The 18,445-nt window shown below is 42.1% G+C and overlaps 1 protein-coding gene across 1 annotated transcript in view; it reads right to left on the reverse strand.

The window, feature by feature from the left end:
- Positions 1-18,445, reverse strand: part of ASTN1 (astrotactin 1) — a 186,860-nt gene that overhangs the window by 76,937 nt on the left and 91,478 nt on the right. Inside the window, exons 10-13 of the mRNA XM_065937170.1 lie at positions 15,974-16,168; positions 14,496-14,623; positions 7,066-7,170; positions 4,269-4,457 (exon numbers count right to left, since the gene is read on the reverse strand). Coding sequence (XP_065793242.1) covers positions 4,269-4,457; positions 7,066-7,170; positions 14,496-14,623; positions 15,974-16,168 — 617 coding nt within the window. The remainder of the gene's footprint in view (positions 1-4,268; positions 4,458-7,065; positions 7,171-14,495; positions 14,624-15,973; positions 16,169-18,445) is intronic.

Here is an 18,445-nt window from a genome sequence, read left to right on the forward strand (position 1 = left end):
TAAAGAACGGCTCCTCACTTTATATTTTGGCCCATCAATATGGTTCATGAATCTACTATGTGATTTACGAAGCAATGTGGTTCACGAATAGAGAGAAAAGACATGATCATGGAATATCCAGGTAGAAATGGTAAACACTCACAGACAAATGAGTTTTTTAATTTCAGGGTGAAAGGAAGGATTTGAGCTATGGGTTGAGGTAGATACAGAAGACAATCACCTGCTATCAGTGAAGATGAGATGAACATTAAGGATGAAATCCTGAAAAATGACCAAAATGTAAGAGATTTCTTTAGAGGAACGAGGGAAAAAAAGAATAAGAATTAAAGGCCCAAGATTAATAAAGAGAATCTGAACAGAATACCATCAGGGACACCAAAAGAGAGAATTTACAAAAAGGCAGACTTGGCTAACAGGGACAAATTCTTCAGCTGAGATAAGATAAAAATGATAGTTCAGTTTTAGTTTAGTTTTCTATAGCATAAAAAACAGAAACTCTGCTTAGGAAGTCCTTTGTTTCCTTCTCCGGAGTTAATTCTGTAGTGTAACAGGGTTGGAAGAAATTATTTGAAGAGTGAAAAGAAGTTGAGGAAATAGAGAAAAGATGTACAAAAGACTTGCTTAAGAGATTTGATTGTGATGTGTGGTGGCACTAGTGGTAATGCAGGAGTGCCAATGCAGGAGATGTAAGAGATCCAGGTTCGATCCCTGGGTGGGGAAGATCCCCTGGAAGAGGGCACGGCAACCCACTCCAGTATTTCTGCCTGGAGAATCCCATGGACAGAGGAGCGTGGCGGGCTATGGTCCAGGGTGGCACAGAGTCGGACACGACTGAAGCGACTTAGCACAGCGCATGGTGAAAGGAAACGGTGATAAAAGAGTTGCATGTTTATAAAAAATTTCATTTTTTTGAAAATGAAACTCATGAAACTCAGGCTGAAGAGGTTGTAGAGATTAAAAAGGAGGAAACCAATGAGCGAGTGAGGACTAAGAGGAAGCAGAGAGGGAAAAGAGCAAGGGCACAGATGGAGAGACTCAACTGAAAAGGAAGAACTTACTACAATCACTGAGGCATGAGGGCAAAGGATGATAAGGAAGATGGAAGTAAGTGTGGAAGTGGAGGGACTGCGGTTGGAAATTTTCAATTCAGATAGTCTTTATATGCTCTGTACAAAAGAAGATAGGCTAATCCCAGACAATGAGAAATGGGAAGCATCTTTTCTAACTGGAGGTCCAGTCAGACTTATCTGAAGACAGTGAAAGTGTTAGTAGCTCAGTCATGTCTGACTCTTTGAGACCCTATGAACTGTAGCCCACCAGTCTCCTCCATCCATGGGATTCTCCAGGCAAGAATACTGGCGTCGGTTGCCATGCCCTTCTCCAGGGGATCTTCCATGACCCAGGGATCAAACCCAGGTCTCCTGCATTGCAGGAAGATTCTTTACCACTGAGCCACAAGGGAAGCCCTATCTAGAGACAAGCGGTCCTAAATATTGGTCTGACCAAACCATATAGTGGTTGTATGACACGTAAGTGTCCACTGAAACAAAGGCTGTCTTTTGAAGATCTGGTCAAAAATATCCATCTCTAAGGACATCTCTCGTGGTCCAGTGGTTGAGACTTCACCTTACAAGGTGGGCTCAATCCCTGGTCGGGGAGCTAAGAGTCCACATGCCTTGTTACCAAAACACAAAACAGAAGCAATATTGTGATACATTTAATAAAGATTTAAAACAGGTCCACATCAAAAAAATATATATCCACCTCTGAATGCTCATCAGTCAGGCATACCTAAACCACTTCATGTGTCTATGATAAAAGCCACATAGGAAGTCATCATGTGAGAAGGGCCTTTACCACCACTCCCACCACTAATAGCAGCAGCAACTTGTTGAGGGATTGTCCTGTGCCTGGCTCTGTGCTGGACCCTGGGATTTTAAAGTTGAATAAGGCAAAGAACCCACCCTTGAGAAGCTGCACAGTGATTTAAAGAAAGAGAAGGAAAGTCTTTAACTCAAATGCCTGACCTGAGAAAACCTCTCACATGAAGGGAGACTCCAAGGATCTATAAAGTGTCAGAGCTGGAAGGCACCATGAGAGCTTTACAGGGAAGGTGCTGATAGTTAATTGAGTAAACAAAGTCGCCTGGCTGATTCTAGACTCCCAACCCTTAGTCTTACGATCTTTCCATTTCATTTCACCCCTGACAAACCTCCTTTCCTATTCAATCCATAAGCAATTTTAGGTACCTAATCATAGGGACAAAAGCAAAGAACAGAAAACCCCTTTTCACTGGAAAGTTTTAAAAGTTAGAGCAGGCAAGAACCTATAATCAAAGGACTTGAGTCTAAAAAGGTGTCACTTTTATGTCATGGTAGGTATAGTCCTCTCAGAACACCTGTCACCACTAGTGTATAAATTCCGTTTTGGAACAACAGTCCCCAGAGTGCAGAAAAGCAGAAGAAAATCTTCCTTTGTCTTATGTACTTATAATTCTTAATCAGTAGCAGGCTTCATGCTTTTGGAATAAAAAGAAATTAGTGCCTAGAGAGAAGAAAAATATTTTAGTGTAAGAATCAGACCCAAGGATAAGAGACGCACAGTAGGTGACACAGAGGTCAGATTTAGGGGTCAGCTCGGGGGTAGGTACATGTGGACAATTACAACAGATCAAAATAGACATACTAAAGTGGTTGAATATCTTTTAATATCAACAACAAGCAAGGGCTAATATACATCACATTTATGGGAAAATAAAGCTAACAGTTGGACTGTGACAAAACTAGCTCCTGTGTGCAAGAATGGCTTGAGATTAAGAGGGATAAGGGCATAATGCCAAGCCCATGGACAAATGTTCCTCTTGGGCTTAGTAAGGATGTTACAATGCTCAGGAGAGATGCAAGAGGCAGAACCAGGAGTTCTGAGGAAGGTCAGACTTGCATCTCCCAGCCGTCCCAGAGCCTGGCAATCCTTGAACCACTGGCAAACAGCAACGGGGGAGGGTTTAGCCCTTTGGTTCAATCAGGAGGCTCTGGCATGGAAACATAAGAAAGCTTTGCCAGCTGGAACTGGTCTTATCAAAATGTGCTTACATTATACTCCTTTCTTGGCAAACTGGAATCAGAATAATTTTAAGATGTTGACATTTGAATGGAGACAAGAAGCCTGTGGTTGTGTCTTTGAGCTTACAGGAATCAGGACCTGGTGGGGGACGGGAGTAGAAGTCTGCAGCCCAGGCACAAGCCTCTTGCCTCTTTTGGAAGAAAGCGTCCAGCGGAAGGAGAGGCTCTCGTGCCTCAACTACCTCTTAAGCAAGACAAAACAGAAACCTGTGTGCAGCTCAGAGAACCAAGAGCATCTAAGCCATGGGAGCACATTTTCCCCACTGCAGCCCTGCTGACAGCAGAGTCCCTAGTCTCAGAGGGAAGCTTGGTCATCAAATCTTAGCTTGACCTACTTCTTGAGTTTTCATTGTGTTCATTTCATCACTTGCCCTTTAACAACTCACACCTCCATAATTTGGCCTCATCAGAATGCCGTGAGGATAAGCTCAGATGAAGAAATTCCATGAATGGCAATTCTAAACCGAGTCTTGCTCAATCAGAATACAAATTTACCAGCCAGTACTCCTCCACCAGAAGGTGAATTCAAAAGGTTTGAGAAATTCCAGTTCCTTATACATACTTGGACTGAATACTAACATGCCATCAAACACTGGACATTTGTGAGACTGTTATCCACAGCTATATAAACACCTGGGGCAACGGAGATTTCCTCATAGCACAGAGCAGCAGGAAAAAACGCTCCAAAATACAGGGCACGATGGAGTGAGAAGGGATTTGCTATTCAGTTAGTTACTGGAAGGGGTTGCCAGCCAGCACAGGATGGGATTGCTGGGGGCAGGTAGTGACGGGGAGGCTGGAAGGCTGTTCTTTCCTCCCTACTGCATAAGAATAATCTAATACATTGCCTGTGCTGTGGTAGCAGGATGCATGGTGGCTGGTAAAAACCTTTAGATGACTTTCTCTGTGTTAACCAGTTCAGTGACCAGATAGCTTTGACTCTATCCTGTATCTAAAGTTTCCCCAAATACCTCCATTTTGATATTTAGCTTTAGTAACCAAACCTTGACAATTCAAAGGATGGGAAAGAGCATTGAGGCGAATTAAACCCTCACCTACAGACTCCCTGCATTTGGTCCCATGGAGGCATGCAAGCAGCCAGGGCTTGTACGGAACATAGAACTTGTCAATGAGCATGTCACTCACCTTTGCTGATGTCTTCATACTCCAGCCAGAGTCGCCGCTGCACCTGCTTGTTTGGGTACCAGATAGAGCAGGATTCCTCAAAGCCATAGATAGCTTCCTGGATGTAGTGGTTGCCAAACTGGTCCAACAAGGCTACAAAATCTCCACGAGATGTAGCCCCATCCAGGGAGTGGAGAGCGTTGTTGAGGGCTATGGAGAAACATCACCCAGGATTAAGAGTGAGGATTCATAATATGGGTATCCCAGATTCTCAGGCCCTCAAGCCTCAAATCTGCAAGTGACACGTAGCCCAAAGTACGCTGGAGAGCTGGCTGGAGCTATGAGGTGAGTATTTCCAGGTAGCTGAAGCAGACATTTCAGTTCCTAAAAGAATATTTCTCCAAGCCAATTGGTTGTTAACTTTGTGCACGTTGAGTAAAACATTGTCACATCTCTACCACCCACCTGCTTAAGTCAATTTTTTTTTCAAATCACAATCATGACATTAAATCAACTTAGTGAGCTCAAATAATAGCATTAAAAATGAAGGAGAATAGCATAGTTTAAAATAGAAACACAAATACCAGCAGAGAACATTTCCCATCAGAAGATGAAGTATGGCTTCATGAAACTTCTGTTGTGTGTATGTGGGTGTGTGTGTATGTATAAGGTCATGGTGTAAAATGTATTCTAACTGTGTGTAGAGACCAAAAAAGTCTGCAGGATTTTGTTCTTCATGCAGAGACATTGGTAATGGAAAGACAATGGAAGACGAATGATAAGGAAAGTCACTAAAACACTGCTTATATCTATTTAGAAAAAAAGTATATAAAGACTGCTGCTACTGCTAAGTCACCTCAGTCGTGTCCGACTCTTTGCGACCCCATAGATAACAGCCCACCAGGCTCCCCTGTCCCTGGGATTCTCCAGGCAAGAACACTGGAGTGGGTTGCCATTTCCTTCTCCAATGCCTGAAAGTGAAAAATGAAAGTGAAGTCGCTCAGTCGTGTCCGACTCTTAGCGACCCCATGGACTGCAGCCCACCAGGTTCCTCCGTCCATGGGATTTTCCGGGCAAGGGTACTGGAGTGGGGTGCCATTGCCTATGTAAAGACTGGGAAATGGCAAATGGAAGAAAGAACCTGCTGGCCGCCTCACTCACCTCCCCAGACAAATCTTGGATTTGCTTTCCCTGTTTAAGAGAATTATATATGTCAGAAAGATAACCTATGGCAAAATTTTCAAACCCAGTATCTTCTCTGACCAACTTTGTACAGCCTTACTTTTGACACACCTGTGTCCTGTCAGGGCAAGGCAGAGCCTGGCTCAAGTTTAAGACTCCAAGTGCAGACACCCATATCATCCATGATGCCATGTGTGGCTTCGAAAGGCATATGGCAGCAGAGATACCCGGCTGTTAACCCCTGGTGGGCATACAGCATCTGGGCTGAGTGCCAACTGGGTATGTGCTCAGGGTAGGGTCTCTACTGCCATGTTTTTCTAGAATGAAGAGTAGCTTAGCTCATTCTAGGTGTTTTCGGCACTAGCAGATTTTACTTCACTAATAATCCCTTCTTGCCAAGAACTCTGGTGATAGAAAAGATCTAAACCCCTGCGTTTACTCTGGAGATGTTCTATATCCTTAATGCCTCTTCTGTCTCTCTGCATCAAGATTTACCTTTAGTGAGTATATGTCTCATCGCTCTTTCCCTCTACCCCTGACCTTCCATCTCTCGCTCTCATAGGCCCTAACGCTCAGCCTCCCTGTTGCAACCCTGAGTCCTCTCACCCTGTCTTGTCATCCTGCGTCAACAAAAGCATTCAGCTCTACTCCCCATTTCACTCAACACAGTGAAGCCAGACTCTGGAGCATAAAGCTCAGGTCTGGAACAGTCTTATAGCCCCCGAGCAAGGAGCAGAATCACCTTCTTCTAGTCCACGGGGCTGAGGTGAAATAGGGATGCACACCTATGTGAAGGCAGTTTTGCTAGATATTTCCTCTTTTGCAAACTTCGCAGTGGGATGGCTCAAATGTTAGGAAAAACTTGACTCAAGGTATTTATCACTAAGGTTTGAAGAATACTTATACAAGATGCCTCACTGTTCAGTTTTGGAATAATTTATCCTATGTAAGTTTAGAATTCACTAGTCCTTAATATATCAGATACAGATATAAAGACATAAGTATGTGCAAGTGTGTGAATGTTATACATATACACACACATATATAGTAGATAAATCTGTATCTATCTATCATGCTCACTCACTGTTTAGAAATCTTTGTTGTGTTGTTTAGTCCTATGTTGTGTCCAAGTCTTTGTGACCCCGTGGACTGTAGCCCACCAGGCTCCTCTGTCCATGGGATTTCCCAGGCAAGAAGACTGGAGTGGGTTGTTTTCTATGTTTCTTCACCACTTCCTCTATATTGCTCTCTTTCCCGTATTTCTTTCAACAGATAGAACCTCTAAAGTATCCTCTTTGCATTTGGAAAATTTTATTCTGTCAATTTATAAAAAGCCTGCTTTTGTATGACCCCAGGAAAAATGATAAAGTAAGGTGCTTATCTTCCATGGTTCCCACACTGCCCTTTCCATCTCTTCTATCATCCAAGATAGAACTTGCAATTTAATCTATGCTAAGAAAATGATCCCATTCCAGCCATTTGCCCTGAAGGGTGAATCGAGTGAACAGGTTATAGATCTTGTGGAGTGGCTACATTTTTGGACGGCATCTTCAACGTGGATGAAAGGTTTGTGCCCTTGGGAAGGAAGTCCACACCCCAGGGGTGGGTGGGAGGGACGGCTCACAGCTGCGCTCACCCTGAGAGACGGTCACTTGGTTGAGCTTGATGTGGTACATCACAGAGCGGACCTTCCAGTGCTGCAGCACAGGGTATCCCGACACCTCACTGAAGTTCACCATCCCTGGGGACAGAGGAGACGAGGGCTCAGTGTGTGCAGTTGTCCCAAGTCTTCTGGTTACGGGGTGTAATTATGAAAAAATGAGAAGTTGTGCTTGGATGGAGAAACTTTCTGGAATCATAGTAACAACAGCTATAAACCTTTACTTGGTGCCAGGCACTTGACTAAGCCCTTTGTAGATAGTCACACGATCCTTGTGAGCTAGGTGCTCTTGTTTGCATCTTATAAATGAGGAAACTGAAGCTTAGGGTGTTTGCATTAGGGACCTATACAGAGCCAGACAGAGTTCCATGTGTGAATGAGATCAGGCCTGGGTTCTCGACCATTCTCGTCCAATACTCCCTTAATAAACTCATATGAAACTCTAGGTTTACTGGTACACATAGGTTTTTACTGTCTTTAATAGCTGTAGTAATTGACTCAGCTCACGTTCCTGATAACATTGATTTTTGTGTCCTATTTAACTGATTTGTGTTCAGTATTAAGGTTTTAATTACTCTGAAGCTGATAATGCTGTTTTGTCTTTACCAGGAGCGACTGTATTAGCATAACTAAGGTAGTAAGGGGCAGGAATGGGCCCTATACCAGGGGTTCCCACCCTCCAGGATCTAATACCTGATGATCTGAGGTGGAGCTGATATCATAACAATAGCATATGATGATTATTTTTATAATTTCATAATTCAGAATTGTATAATTATTGAATTTTTAAAATACTATTATTATAATTACTATCAAACTGATATAATAATAATTAAAGTTAATAATAGTAATAACTTTATTGTGAAATAAAGCACACAATAAATGTAATGCATTTGAATCATCCGGAAAACAACCCTCCACCCCCCTACCCTCCCAGGTCTGTAAAAAAATTGTTTTCCATGAAACCAGAGGACCACTACCTTATACTGAATGTCATCTATGTGCCAGACGTGTGATAGACGCTTTATGTGTGGTCCCTCTTTTATAAATGGGAAAACTGAGGCTCTGAGAAGCGAAGTTACTTATCCAAGGTCATTCTCAATTAATACACCCTGTATAGCCTCTTAGTGATGATATAATGAGTTGTTCTTGCTTAAACACCTTGGAGAAAGAGTGGCAGTCTACTGGAATTCTAGTCATTATTATAAATATAAAATGCTACAGAAACAAAACAATTAGGCCATAGGAAACCAAGAAATCACCTTGCTAACTTTAGAAAGTCAATTTTAGCTTCATTTCTCTGCCTAATTTATGCATATGTGTATGCATATATATGTACATATGCAAATATAATGGTCACAGATACAATAAACTTAGATAGTGAGTGTGTGTGCATAAATATAATGACAATAATACACACATAGTGAATTATCTTGCCATTTTGACCCATGCTTCCTTCGAGCTAAATCAACTAATTTAGTACCTAAACTGGATGAAGAGTGGGCGGGATTAATTAGCTGCTTGTCAACTCCAATCAAATTAGCTGAGTAATTGCCAAATTTCCATTTCTGTGTGAATCATATGGGAATAATTATAGGTAAGAAAAACAGAAAAAAAGGTCAGGAGAGGTGCTTACTGAATCAATTGCTTAAATTTGATCTCAGGTAATCAAAGATAAGTTACTTGAAACTCAGAAAAGGTTTTCAGCATTATTCCGTTCAGATGCTCTTCTTTTAGGGCATTAAGCTTTGTGATGGCAGTTATACTTCTGCATACTCTGACTTTTAGCTTTTATGTTAATCGTAGAAGCATATAAAGGAAATTCTAACTTTACAAGTATAAGACTGCAGGCCTCCAAGGTACATTTTCTTAGAGTTATAATGTGCATGTTTTGTAAAACTGTTCTATGAAGCGCATGTTCTCTAGTGATGCTGGCTCATCAGCTTGCTGTTATTTCAGAAACTCTATTAATAAAAAGATAGCAAGCCTGATAAATAAAGATTTTTTTCAATATATCAGAAAACATTCCCTTTAAGGGAATTGTTTCCTAGCAGGAAAAGAAAAGGGCATGGAATCAGGTGGCGGGACCTGGCCGGGGGACCTAGTGGTTCCCAGTGTTCCATCTGTAAAGTGAGCAACTGAGCTGAGATGACCCCTGGTTTCCGTTTCAATTCTGTAATTCCAATCAGCTGTGTGACTTGGGGCTTGGCAACTCATTTCTTTCAGTTTTTGTATCTGAAAAATAGGGGATAATAGTATTCATCCAGGCTACTTTATAGGTAGGTTATCAGGACAAAATAAAGTTACAGGTATAAAAGCCCACGGAGGAAATATGAAGCATCATATAGATACATTACCCCTAACTGTGTGAACCTGACATTTGTTAACTGATGTTTTTGTTATAAATTCCCAGGCCTGAGTTCAGGTCAACAGATGGAGGAAGGCAGAAAGGAAGCTCGGATGTTGGGGGTAAGCAGGGGTGACAGCCAGGATGAGCCGAACAACCCAACTCCATTATTTCACTCCTAAACACAATTCTACTGAGTGAATTTACCCTGCACCACGCTCAAGGAAACAGTTACGTAACTGTGAATGCTCGGGAAATGATGTTCTGTGCTCACTTACAGATAATACTTCCATTAGTTAAAAAGAAAGGGATATTTTAAAGTATATGTTTTCTTGCTGAGTCATAGGGTTCTTTCTCAGTGTGCCCTTGCAATTCAGTGAGTTCTAGTTTTTTATTATTATTTGGGATACTTTTGTGAATGGCTTTTTTTCCAAACAAAATATCTGTTTTTTCAAGAAAGGAGACTATTTTTCTGTTCATATGCTTGAAAAAAGGACGACTGAATAGACCTATGTGAAAGAAAGAAAGGAGGAAAGGAAGAAAAGAAGGAAGGAAAGAAAGAAGAAAAGAGGAAGGAAAGCAAGCAGGCAGGCAAGGAAGATAAGGAGGAAAGAAAACAGAAAGAAGGAAGGAGACAAGGAAGGGAGGGAGGAAGAAAGAGAATAAGGAATTTAGTCTCCTCCTATTGTTTTATTGAAATGTCAAGGGGACATTGAATCCCCAAAGTGCTCAAGGTAAGAGTCTGCTTCCTTTGGATGAACTTGAAGAAATTCCAAAAAAACTCAGAGCTCTGAATCTTCACATAGGATTTCATGATTATGGCACCCAACTTGTCCATGAATGTGGCCTCCTCTACCTCTTTGGTCCGCCTCTACACTCTTCTTTTTCTCAGCCGAGAGCCTGAAAGTTAAATGGATAATGGCTAGGCCACATGTAAAAATAGAACTCTGATAATCTACAGCAACCAGCCCAAGAAGCGAGCCTACCATCTCTAAGTCAGACTTGTAGGAAGTCAGACCACTATCTATTAAAAGTTCAGCAAGTCAAACAACTCCTGTAACAATCAAGCCAAAATCACCAGGACTTGATTAAGACTTGATTAATAACTGACAGCTTCACTAATTTTTGTTCTTGCTTACAAGTTACGTTCCACCAGAGAGAGTCAAATATGTCTCCTAAACATTTACCTAAGAATACGTCCCTCCTGGTTAGTTGGGTCACCTTCCTGCCAACAGCCTACATGCCAGTCAGTGCCTATCTGAAGCCCTCCTTTGTTTCCACTCTAAAGCTTTCCTATTTCTCTCTCTTGGTCTCTGCAAAAAAGTAGGTGATGGTGGCTGACTCCCTCGCTGTGTGTACGTAGCTTTCACCTGTTTTCACTTTGTTGGTCTTCATTTATTTCCACATGCTTATAACACCTAGAAAGGTTAGTAAAGCTTCAAGTTCTTAACTGTTTTGATAAGGAGGAAAGAAGTCTGTAAGACGAAACACATACATCAGTAATTTTCCAGTACATCCCATTTTCTTTTTTTTTGGCTGCACTGGGTCTTTGTCGCTGTGTGCAGGTTTTCTCTAGTTGTGGAGAGCAAGGCTGAGCCTTGGCATGTGAGTCAGTCTAGAATAGGTCCCCACTGTGGTCCAAGAATCCCTGAAGGTCCCTGAGATCCTTACATGGAATATTCAAGGTCCTGCCTTTTCCAACTACAGAAAGCATGGATTTTCTTCATATACTTTGACTCAAACAATATATTATAATAAATTGAGTGCAGAGGTGAGAATTCAGTTGTCTTCTCTAAAGTCAGCCCACCAGGGCTTCCCTGGTGGTTTGGATGGTAAAGCGCCTGCCTGCAATGCAGGAGACCCGGTTTTGATCAATGTGGTATGTGGGCCTCTCATTGCAATGGCTTTTGTTGTGGAACATAAGCTCTAGTGTATGTAGGCTCAGTAGTTGGGGCACACAGGCTTAGTTGCCCTGTGTTTTGTGAGATCTTAGTTCCTGGACCAGGGATCATACCTGTGTCCCCTGCACTGGCAGGCTAGATTCTTAACCGCTGGATCACCAAAGGAAATCTCTCCAGTACTTTCTTTAAGCCAGTAATTCTGAAAGATGAAGACAGCTCTTATGTGTAAAAGGATTCTCTAGTTAAATAGATTAGGGAATTGCTGGACTAAGTAGAAGGTATTTCTTTAGGGCAGGACTTCTTGGAATCTCTTCCATGCCCAGATATTACAAATTGCTGAGAGGTTGATGCTATAGTCTTTCCAAAGGAATTTGAAGGCAACCTACTTATGAGTGGAGCACTGTTTTTTCGTAAAAAAATAAAATAAAATGCTTGAAAATGCTGATACTGAAGAATCTGAAGATCATTTTTGTTCTAAAATCTTGTAAGCTTGAAGTTTTATGGGGATTTAGACCTATAATAATGTATAGTGAGGCATGCTATGACATTGTATGACTCTCAGGAACGATACAATTATAATGCTACCAGAACTAGAAAATACATATGGAAGAAATGCGGTCAACAGTCTCTTTAACTGATTCTTTTTTCCCCCAATATTTATTTCTTTGGCCGGTCTTAGTTGTGGCACGCAGGAAACCCTTTTGCTTTTAGTTGAGTGTGTGTGCTCTGTCCGTTAGCTGTGTCTGACTCTGCAGCCGCGTGTACTGCAGTCCGCCAGCCAGGCTCCTCCGCCTGTGGACTTTTCCAGGCAAGAATACTGGAGTGGGTTGCCATTTCCTACTTCAGGGGATCTTTCCCACCCAGGGATCAAACCTGTGTCTCTTGCATCGGCAGTTGCAGCATGCAAACTATTAGTTGCAGGATATGGGATCTAGTTCCCTCACTAGGCGTACAGCCTGGGTCCCCTGCACTGGGAGCATGGAATCTTAGCCACTGGATCGCCAGGGAAGTCCCCCTTTTAACTGATTCTTCTAGTTATTCCAGGCTTTGAAAAAACAAGACTGATTCCTTCTTACATCAAAGGAAATGCCTACTCTTGGTCTAACTGGTATCACTTTTTAATCAAAATAGGTTAAAAAAAAAAGGCTGGGAATGAAACTAGCAGGTCACGAAAAATTCTCTTTATACTTTTAGGAATGCCATTGCTTCAAACCATGAAAAAGGAAGTGTCCCACCAGGACATCCTTCTCCTTTGGCCTCAGATATGCCAAATCAGGAGGGGTCCAAAGACATGGGGAAGAAAGATATTTCCCTTGTGGATGAGACCCAAATTTGGACCTTTTTCTTATTTCCAAAGATGGAGAATCAGACACATGTTCTTCTGAGGTTTCTCAGAACTGTTCACCTCCCCCCACCCCCAAAGATCAGGTAGCATCCAGGACGGCTCTGTGCCCTCCAGCCTGGCATCTGAAGTCCAGCTCCTCACATCCGTGTAAGCTCTGATGTGTGAGCAAGCGGTCCTGCTGACTCACTAAACAGAAGCCAGCTGGTTTATTGGTGGTGTGGACCCTGTCCCGCTTCTGTCTGCCACCTCACACCTCCTTTACAAGGCATTTTACACACGCTCAGGAAGTGTTTCTCAGCAAATGACATGGAAACAAGAAAACCAGACTGCCAAACACTAGCAATGTAGACTGCAGTAATACACCCAGAGGGGCACTTTAATTTTTTCAGAAGTGTGTGTGTGTGTGCATGTGCACATGCACGCATGCAATATTTTAGAAGGCGGCTTATTTAGATTTATTTCCATTCCAGAATATATCTAATTGTTTCCTCTCTTGTTCTCTTTCCTTCTACTATAAGCGAGACACAATTTGGGAGCTCGAGTGTCCATATTTTCTTTCTCCTTTGGTATACTTATTTATTTACAAAACACTCATCTCAGTATGCATCAGGAACTGCTCTAAAAACTTTACAAATATTTATTCTTTATACTAATCCTATCAGAAAAACAATGTTATAACATCCCTTTTTTACAGGTAAAAAAATCTAAGGCACAGAGAAAGTAAGTAACTTGTCCCAGATCACACAGCCAGTGAAGAGCTGAGAACTGCTGTCAGGCTCCAGAGGCTGAGCTAGTAATCACTGTGCTAGGCCATCTCAGATGGACCTGCTTCTAATCCCATTCCAGTCTAAACGAATGCTTCAGACATGATATCTGAAAAAGGCTTACACTCAGTTCAAGCCATTCTTCAGGAAAGGGGGTAATAAAGGGGATAAGGGTCTAGAATAAGGAAGACACAGAATGGAGAAGGAAGAGTATGGAGAAATGACCAAAGCTGACAACAGACGAGCTCGTGTCCAGCCTTCTAGTAAGTGATCCCGAGTTCCCAGCTGGCTGCCTCTTACGGGTCTCTGGAAACCTCTGAAGTGTCTTCTTTGGTCCAGGAAGCACTCACTGGGGTCTTCAGTGGCACAGAATGGAGAAGCATCCCCAGGTATGCCCACTTCTCCCAAGCACCCCATACCTTCATCCATAATAAGCCCAGGAGAGGAGTGCCATTGGGCTCAAAACAACATTGAGGAACAGGTGCTATGATTTCCATCTTACAGTGGGGGCTGTGAGACCCCAAGAGACTGCACTGTCTAATGTCACACAGCTAGAATGTAGCAGAGCTAGGACTCTTTTGACAGTCAGACTCAGCATTGTTTGACAACAAAGCTCTATCATTTTCTATCCCCTCACACTGCTCTCTAGGCACTTGTCCGGGAAACCCAGCCATCCAAATGACAGATATTCAGCCTCGAAGCAATCCACCTTCTTTCTACCTCTACTCTTGACCCTGTCACTTCCGCTAATCTATTGAGAACTCTAAACTCCTACATATCTATTATCTCATTTGTTTTCAAAGCATCCCAATAAAGCTAGCAGGGAAAGGTATTATTATGGCCATTTTGCAGATAATTATGTAATAATATCGGCTGTTTTACTGACAAATAATCCTGCTGATGTTCAGTGTTAGGACTAAGCTTTTAGCATGTATCCAGGAAATCACAGGCTTTGAAACCAAGACAAGCAATGTCAAGACTCTCGAGCTCCTAAGGTCACAGGGAGCTGCTTGCTTCTGCCAGTTATGTAAGGTCCATGGTACACTCACCAGTCAGGAAGTCGGGGTCTGGGGTGGGCTCTGAGATTTCCTCCAGGCACTGATTCTCCAAGGGGACAGTGGCCACCACAAGACCGTCTGGCAGTTGCTGGTCTAAACCTCGAGCAAAGTTGTTTTGCCTAAAAACAAAGGCAGACTTTCATCTCTGAGTATTCAGGTGAGCCCAGTCCTCAGTGGGGGAGCTGTATCTCCACCCACAGCGGACTAAACACTCCCCTCACGGTGAACCTCACCCAGCGTACATGTCTCGAGTAAGATTCGAGTGTGAGAAGTAAGGTGAGGACTGGGGAAGATGAGAAATAAACCTGCTGAAAAGGTCTACTTACAGGACAGAGAATATTCTTCCCTCCCTTCCAGTTCTTACTGCCGGAGCCCCTCTCCACAGGGCAAATGCAGCCACCACAATATTCCTTATGAGACCTCACTGCTTGCCATTGGCAAGCGAGGTCCCAGGATACGAGGAGAAATTTTATAAAGTCTACTGTCTGTAACAGAAAACGCGGCTGACTCCAAGAACTAGCTCGAAAATTGACTATTGGTTTTTTTTCTTGTAAGAATCCAGACTCAGCTTGCTATCAATTGCTGGTCCATATTATAACACTTTCAATCATCATCATCACCTGAAATGCATTGGTTCTGAGGAAGATGTACTCAAATAACCTAAGCTAGATGAAGGACAGGGCTCAAATGGAGAATCTCTTAGAAAAAGTCTAAGTCAGTGATTTGAGACATTTTGTTCTCCAGATCCTTTTACACTCTTAAAAATAACTGAATGCTCCAAATAGGTTTTTTTTTTTTTTTTTGTATCTCTATCAACACTTACCATTTATCAATTTCATATCATAAAATGAAAGATAATTTTAAAAATATTTATTGATACATTTTAAATGACAGTAATAAACCCATTTAATATTAACTTGTTTTGAATAATGACAAGTGGCAATACTTTACATTTTTTGCAAATTTTTAAAATGTCTGACTTTACAGAAAACTGCTGAATTCTCCCCACTGCATTCAATTTATTATACAATATTGTTTGGGTCAAAGTATATGAAGAAAACCCATGCTCTCTGTAGTTGGAAAAGGCAGGACCTTGAATATTCCCTGTAAGGATCTCAGGGTCCCTCAGGGATTCTTGGACCACAATGGGGACCTATTCTAGATTGACTCACATGCCAAGACTCAGAGAAATGACAGAACCTGAGCACTTTGTGGTGGCTTCCAAGGAAAATCTTGTAGTCCTGCCTGGACAAGGTAAAAATTACTTAACACTTTACTGTTCATAGTTCTTGGGTTCTGGAAGAAGGAGTGTAAACCTAGAAAAGACCAGGGGGCAGAAAATAACCTATCCCTTTAGGGTTGCATTTACCTGGATCCAAGATACAAGCTTTTATGCTGGTTTTATAGCCCATCAGGGACAAGATTCATCAACAGCCCTGAATAACCAGCTCTATGGATGCGGGGTTCACCTGAACGTTCCTCTCAGCACCTGTCCAGCAGCCACTTCCTTGGAATGGTTGTTGTAACCAAAGAACACCTCCCCAAAGAGGGTCTGGTTCATGGGAAGCTCTCTGCTTTCCCCACAGTCACCTCCCTCTGGGCATGTCTCCGCGATGAGTTGGCAAGAGCGTCCGTCCACACCAAGCTTGTAATCCTCGATGCATCTAGCACAGTGGAAAACTCAAGATAAGAAGTTATTCCATCAATAAGCCATGCAGCCAACTCAACCCAATAGGCTGGGGGGAAAAAATGCCTTCAGAAGAGTGTTGGATAGCCAAAGGTTACGAGTATCCTGAATTGATTTTGTCCCCTTTATAACTCAGTTTCTTAGGTCTACAAATGGAGGATCCTTGTATTATGTGATCATACAGAACCTCTCACCTTTCTTTCACAGATAAGTGCTTTCCAGAACTCTGCAGTTCTCTTTTCTCTATATGTATGATTTCCCAGATAGGGTAAGAAACGCTGGAGATAAGCTTATAAATGAATTAACATATTTATCACCCACTCCTTGGAAAGCTCTTTTTTTTTTTTAATTGGAGTATAGTTGTTTTACCATGTGAGTAGACACATTTAAATCCAAGATGTTCTAGAGCCTTTCTCCAGAACGATCTATATGGTCAGACCCTGCATTTGTTTGGAGGGTAATTAGGCAGCAAAAAGAATGACACTTAACAAATTAATAACCTTCTAATCTGGTCCTGTGACAAGTCAACTAAGAAATTTAAAAGATTGATCATCTTGCAGCTGTGTTCTGTTTGAATGTGTACAAACACAAGATCAACCCGTATTAACTCCCCCTTCATTCAGAGTAGCCTTCCTGAACGAAATAGTTACTAGGACATGCTGTGTGGACACCTCCTGGGTGTCCTCCCCATTAAGCATGTGCAGTTACTCTAATGGAAGAGCAACACTGATGTTGGTAAATATGGGTCAATGACCCATAAGTCATTAATGGGGCTCTATTTGTAGTTCTAGTGAGAAGAACATAATTTGTACCTTCAAGTAAGAAATATTTTGATAAGGCTGTCATTTTAAAAGCATATTGATTTAATTTGGGTCTCTCCTTAGAAACACTCCAAATTTAGAATTTATAGATGTTCATGACATTAAAACACATCATTTATTGCTATCTACAGTAAATGCTGCAATAAGATAAAGACCGCTGTTCTAAAGAGAGGAACAAATAATCATAGTTTTAAGTGCCAAGAAGCAATTTTATCATGGGAATAATGCTGCCCTTTACTGCTGCTGCTGCTGCTAAGTCACCTCGGTCGTGTCCAGCTCTGTACGACCCCATAGACGGCAGCCCACCAGGCTCCCCCGTCCCTGGGATTCTCCAGGGAAGAACACTGGATGACCTTGAATCAGTTGACTGACCTCTCAAGAGCTTCAGTCTCCACCTATGTAAAAGTGGGAAAAACAGTAGCTGCTTTGTTGGGTTACTGAGCAGATTGTATAAGATAAAGAATGTAAAGAACTTACGATGTGCCTAGCTTCTAGTAGGTGCTCATTAAATGTTGCTATCCTCATTAGCAGAGGTACAAATGAAGCCTATGTTAATGCAACATTGTTGCATCCCCCATTTACCATTTATATATCGTGGGAACAGGTGTAAGCAGATCTCTTTAATTATAAGCGCATGTGATTTGGTCTTCCTAAAGAACCTCAAATCAAGGACTTCTTTTGGCAGGCTATATATAGTGGATTGGAGAGTGCTAAATATACATGTGTACCAAATTCTGATGAAACAGTAAAGAAAAGTCCAGTTAGGGACCTACTGCATGGCCTAAGCAACAGACTTGACTTGAGACCCACAAAGGAATGAAGGTTCCCGCTCAGTCCACCCCGAGCATCTCAACAACTCGCCCTTTCCCCCTGCCCCAACCCTACCATTCAATGTGCTCATGGCTGCACATTGTTGCTGAGCTGGTCAGTCGTGTCTGATTCCGTGCAACCCCAAGGACCGCAGCACGCCAGGCTTCCCTGTTCTTCACTATCTCCTGGAGTTTGCTCAAACTCCTGTCCATTGACTCAATGGTGCCATCCAACCATCTCGTCCTCTGTTGCCCTGTCTGTGTGTCCCACTGTAAACTCCTCTGAGAGGGAGGAGAACAGACTCCGCATCCTGCTCTGTCTCCTCCATGTGACATTTAACTAGGTTGTCTGCACAAAGTGTGTGCTCAAACATGTTTATTAAATAAATGAATGCGATGCAACTTTGGCCACATTTACTTCATTAATTGAAGTGGGTCAACCATAATGATACCATTATGGAGGCATTAAAATTGAGATCAAGCTTCCATTTATGGAATGGGATTTTACAAAAAAAACTAAACAGGAATATTGCTCAATTGCAAAGAAATAAAATAAAATGAAATACAATAAAATAACGTTACTAGTCCACTGAATAATCTCATGATTATTATTCAAGGCAGGCA

The sequence above is a fragment of the Muntiacus reevesi genome, chromosome 5 (genome assembly GCF_963930625.1).
Source record: "Muntiacus reevesi chromosome 5, mMunRee1.1, whole genome shotgun sequence".
Classification (NCBI taxonomy): Eukaryota; Metazoa; Chordata; class Mammalia; order Artiodactyla; family Cervidae; genus Muntiacus; species Muntiacus reevesi.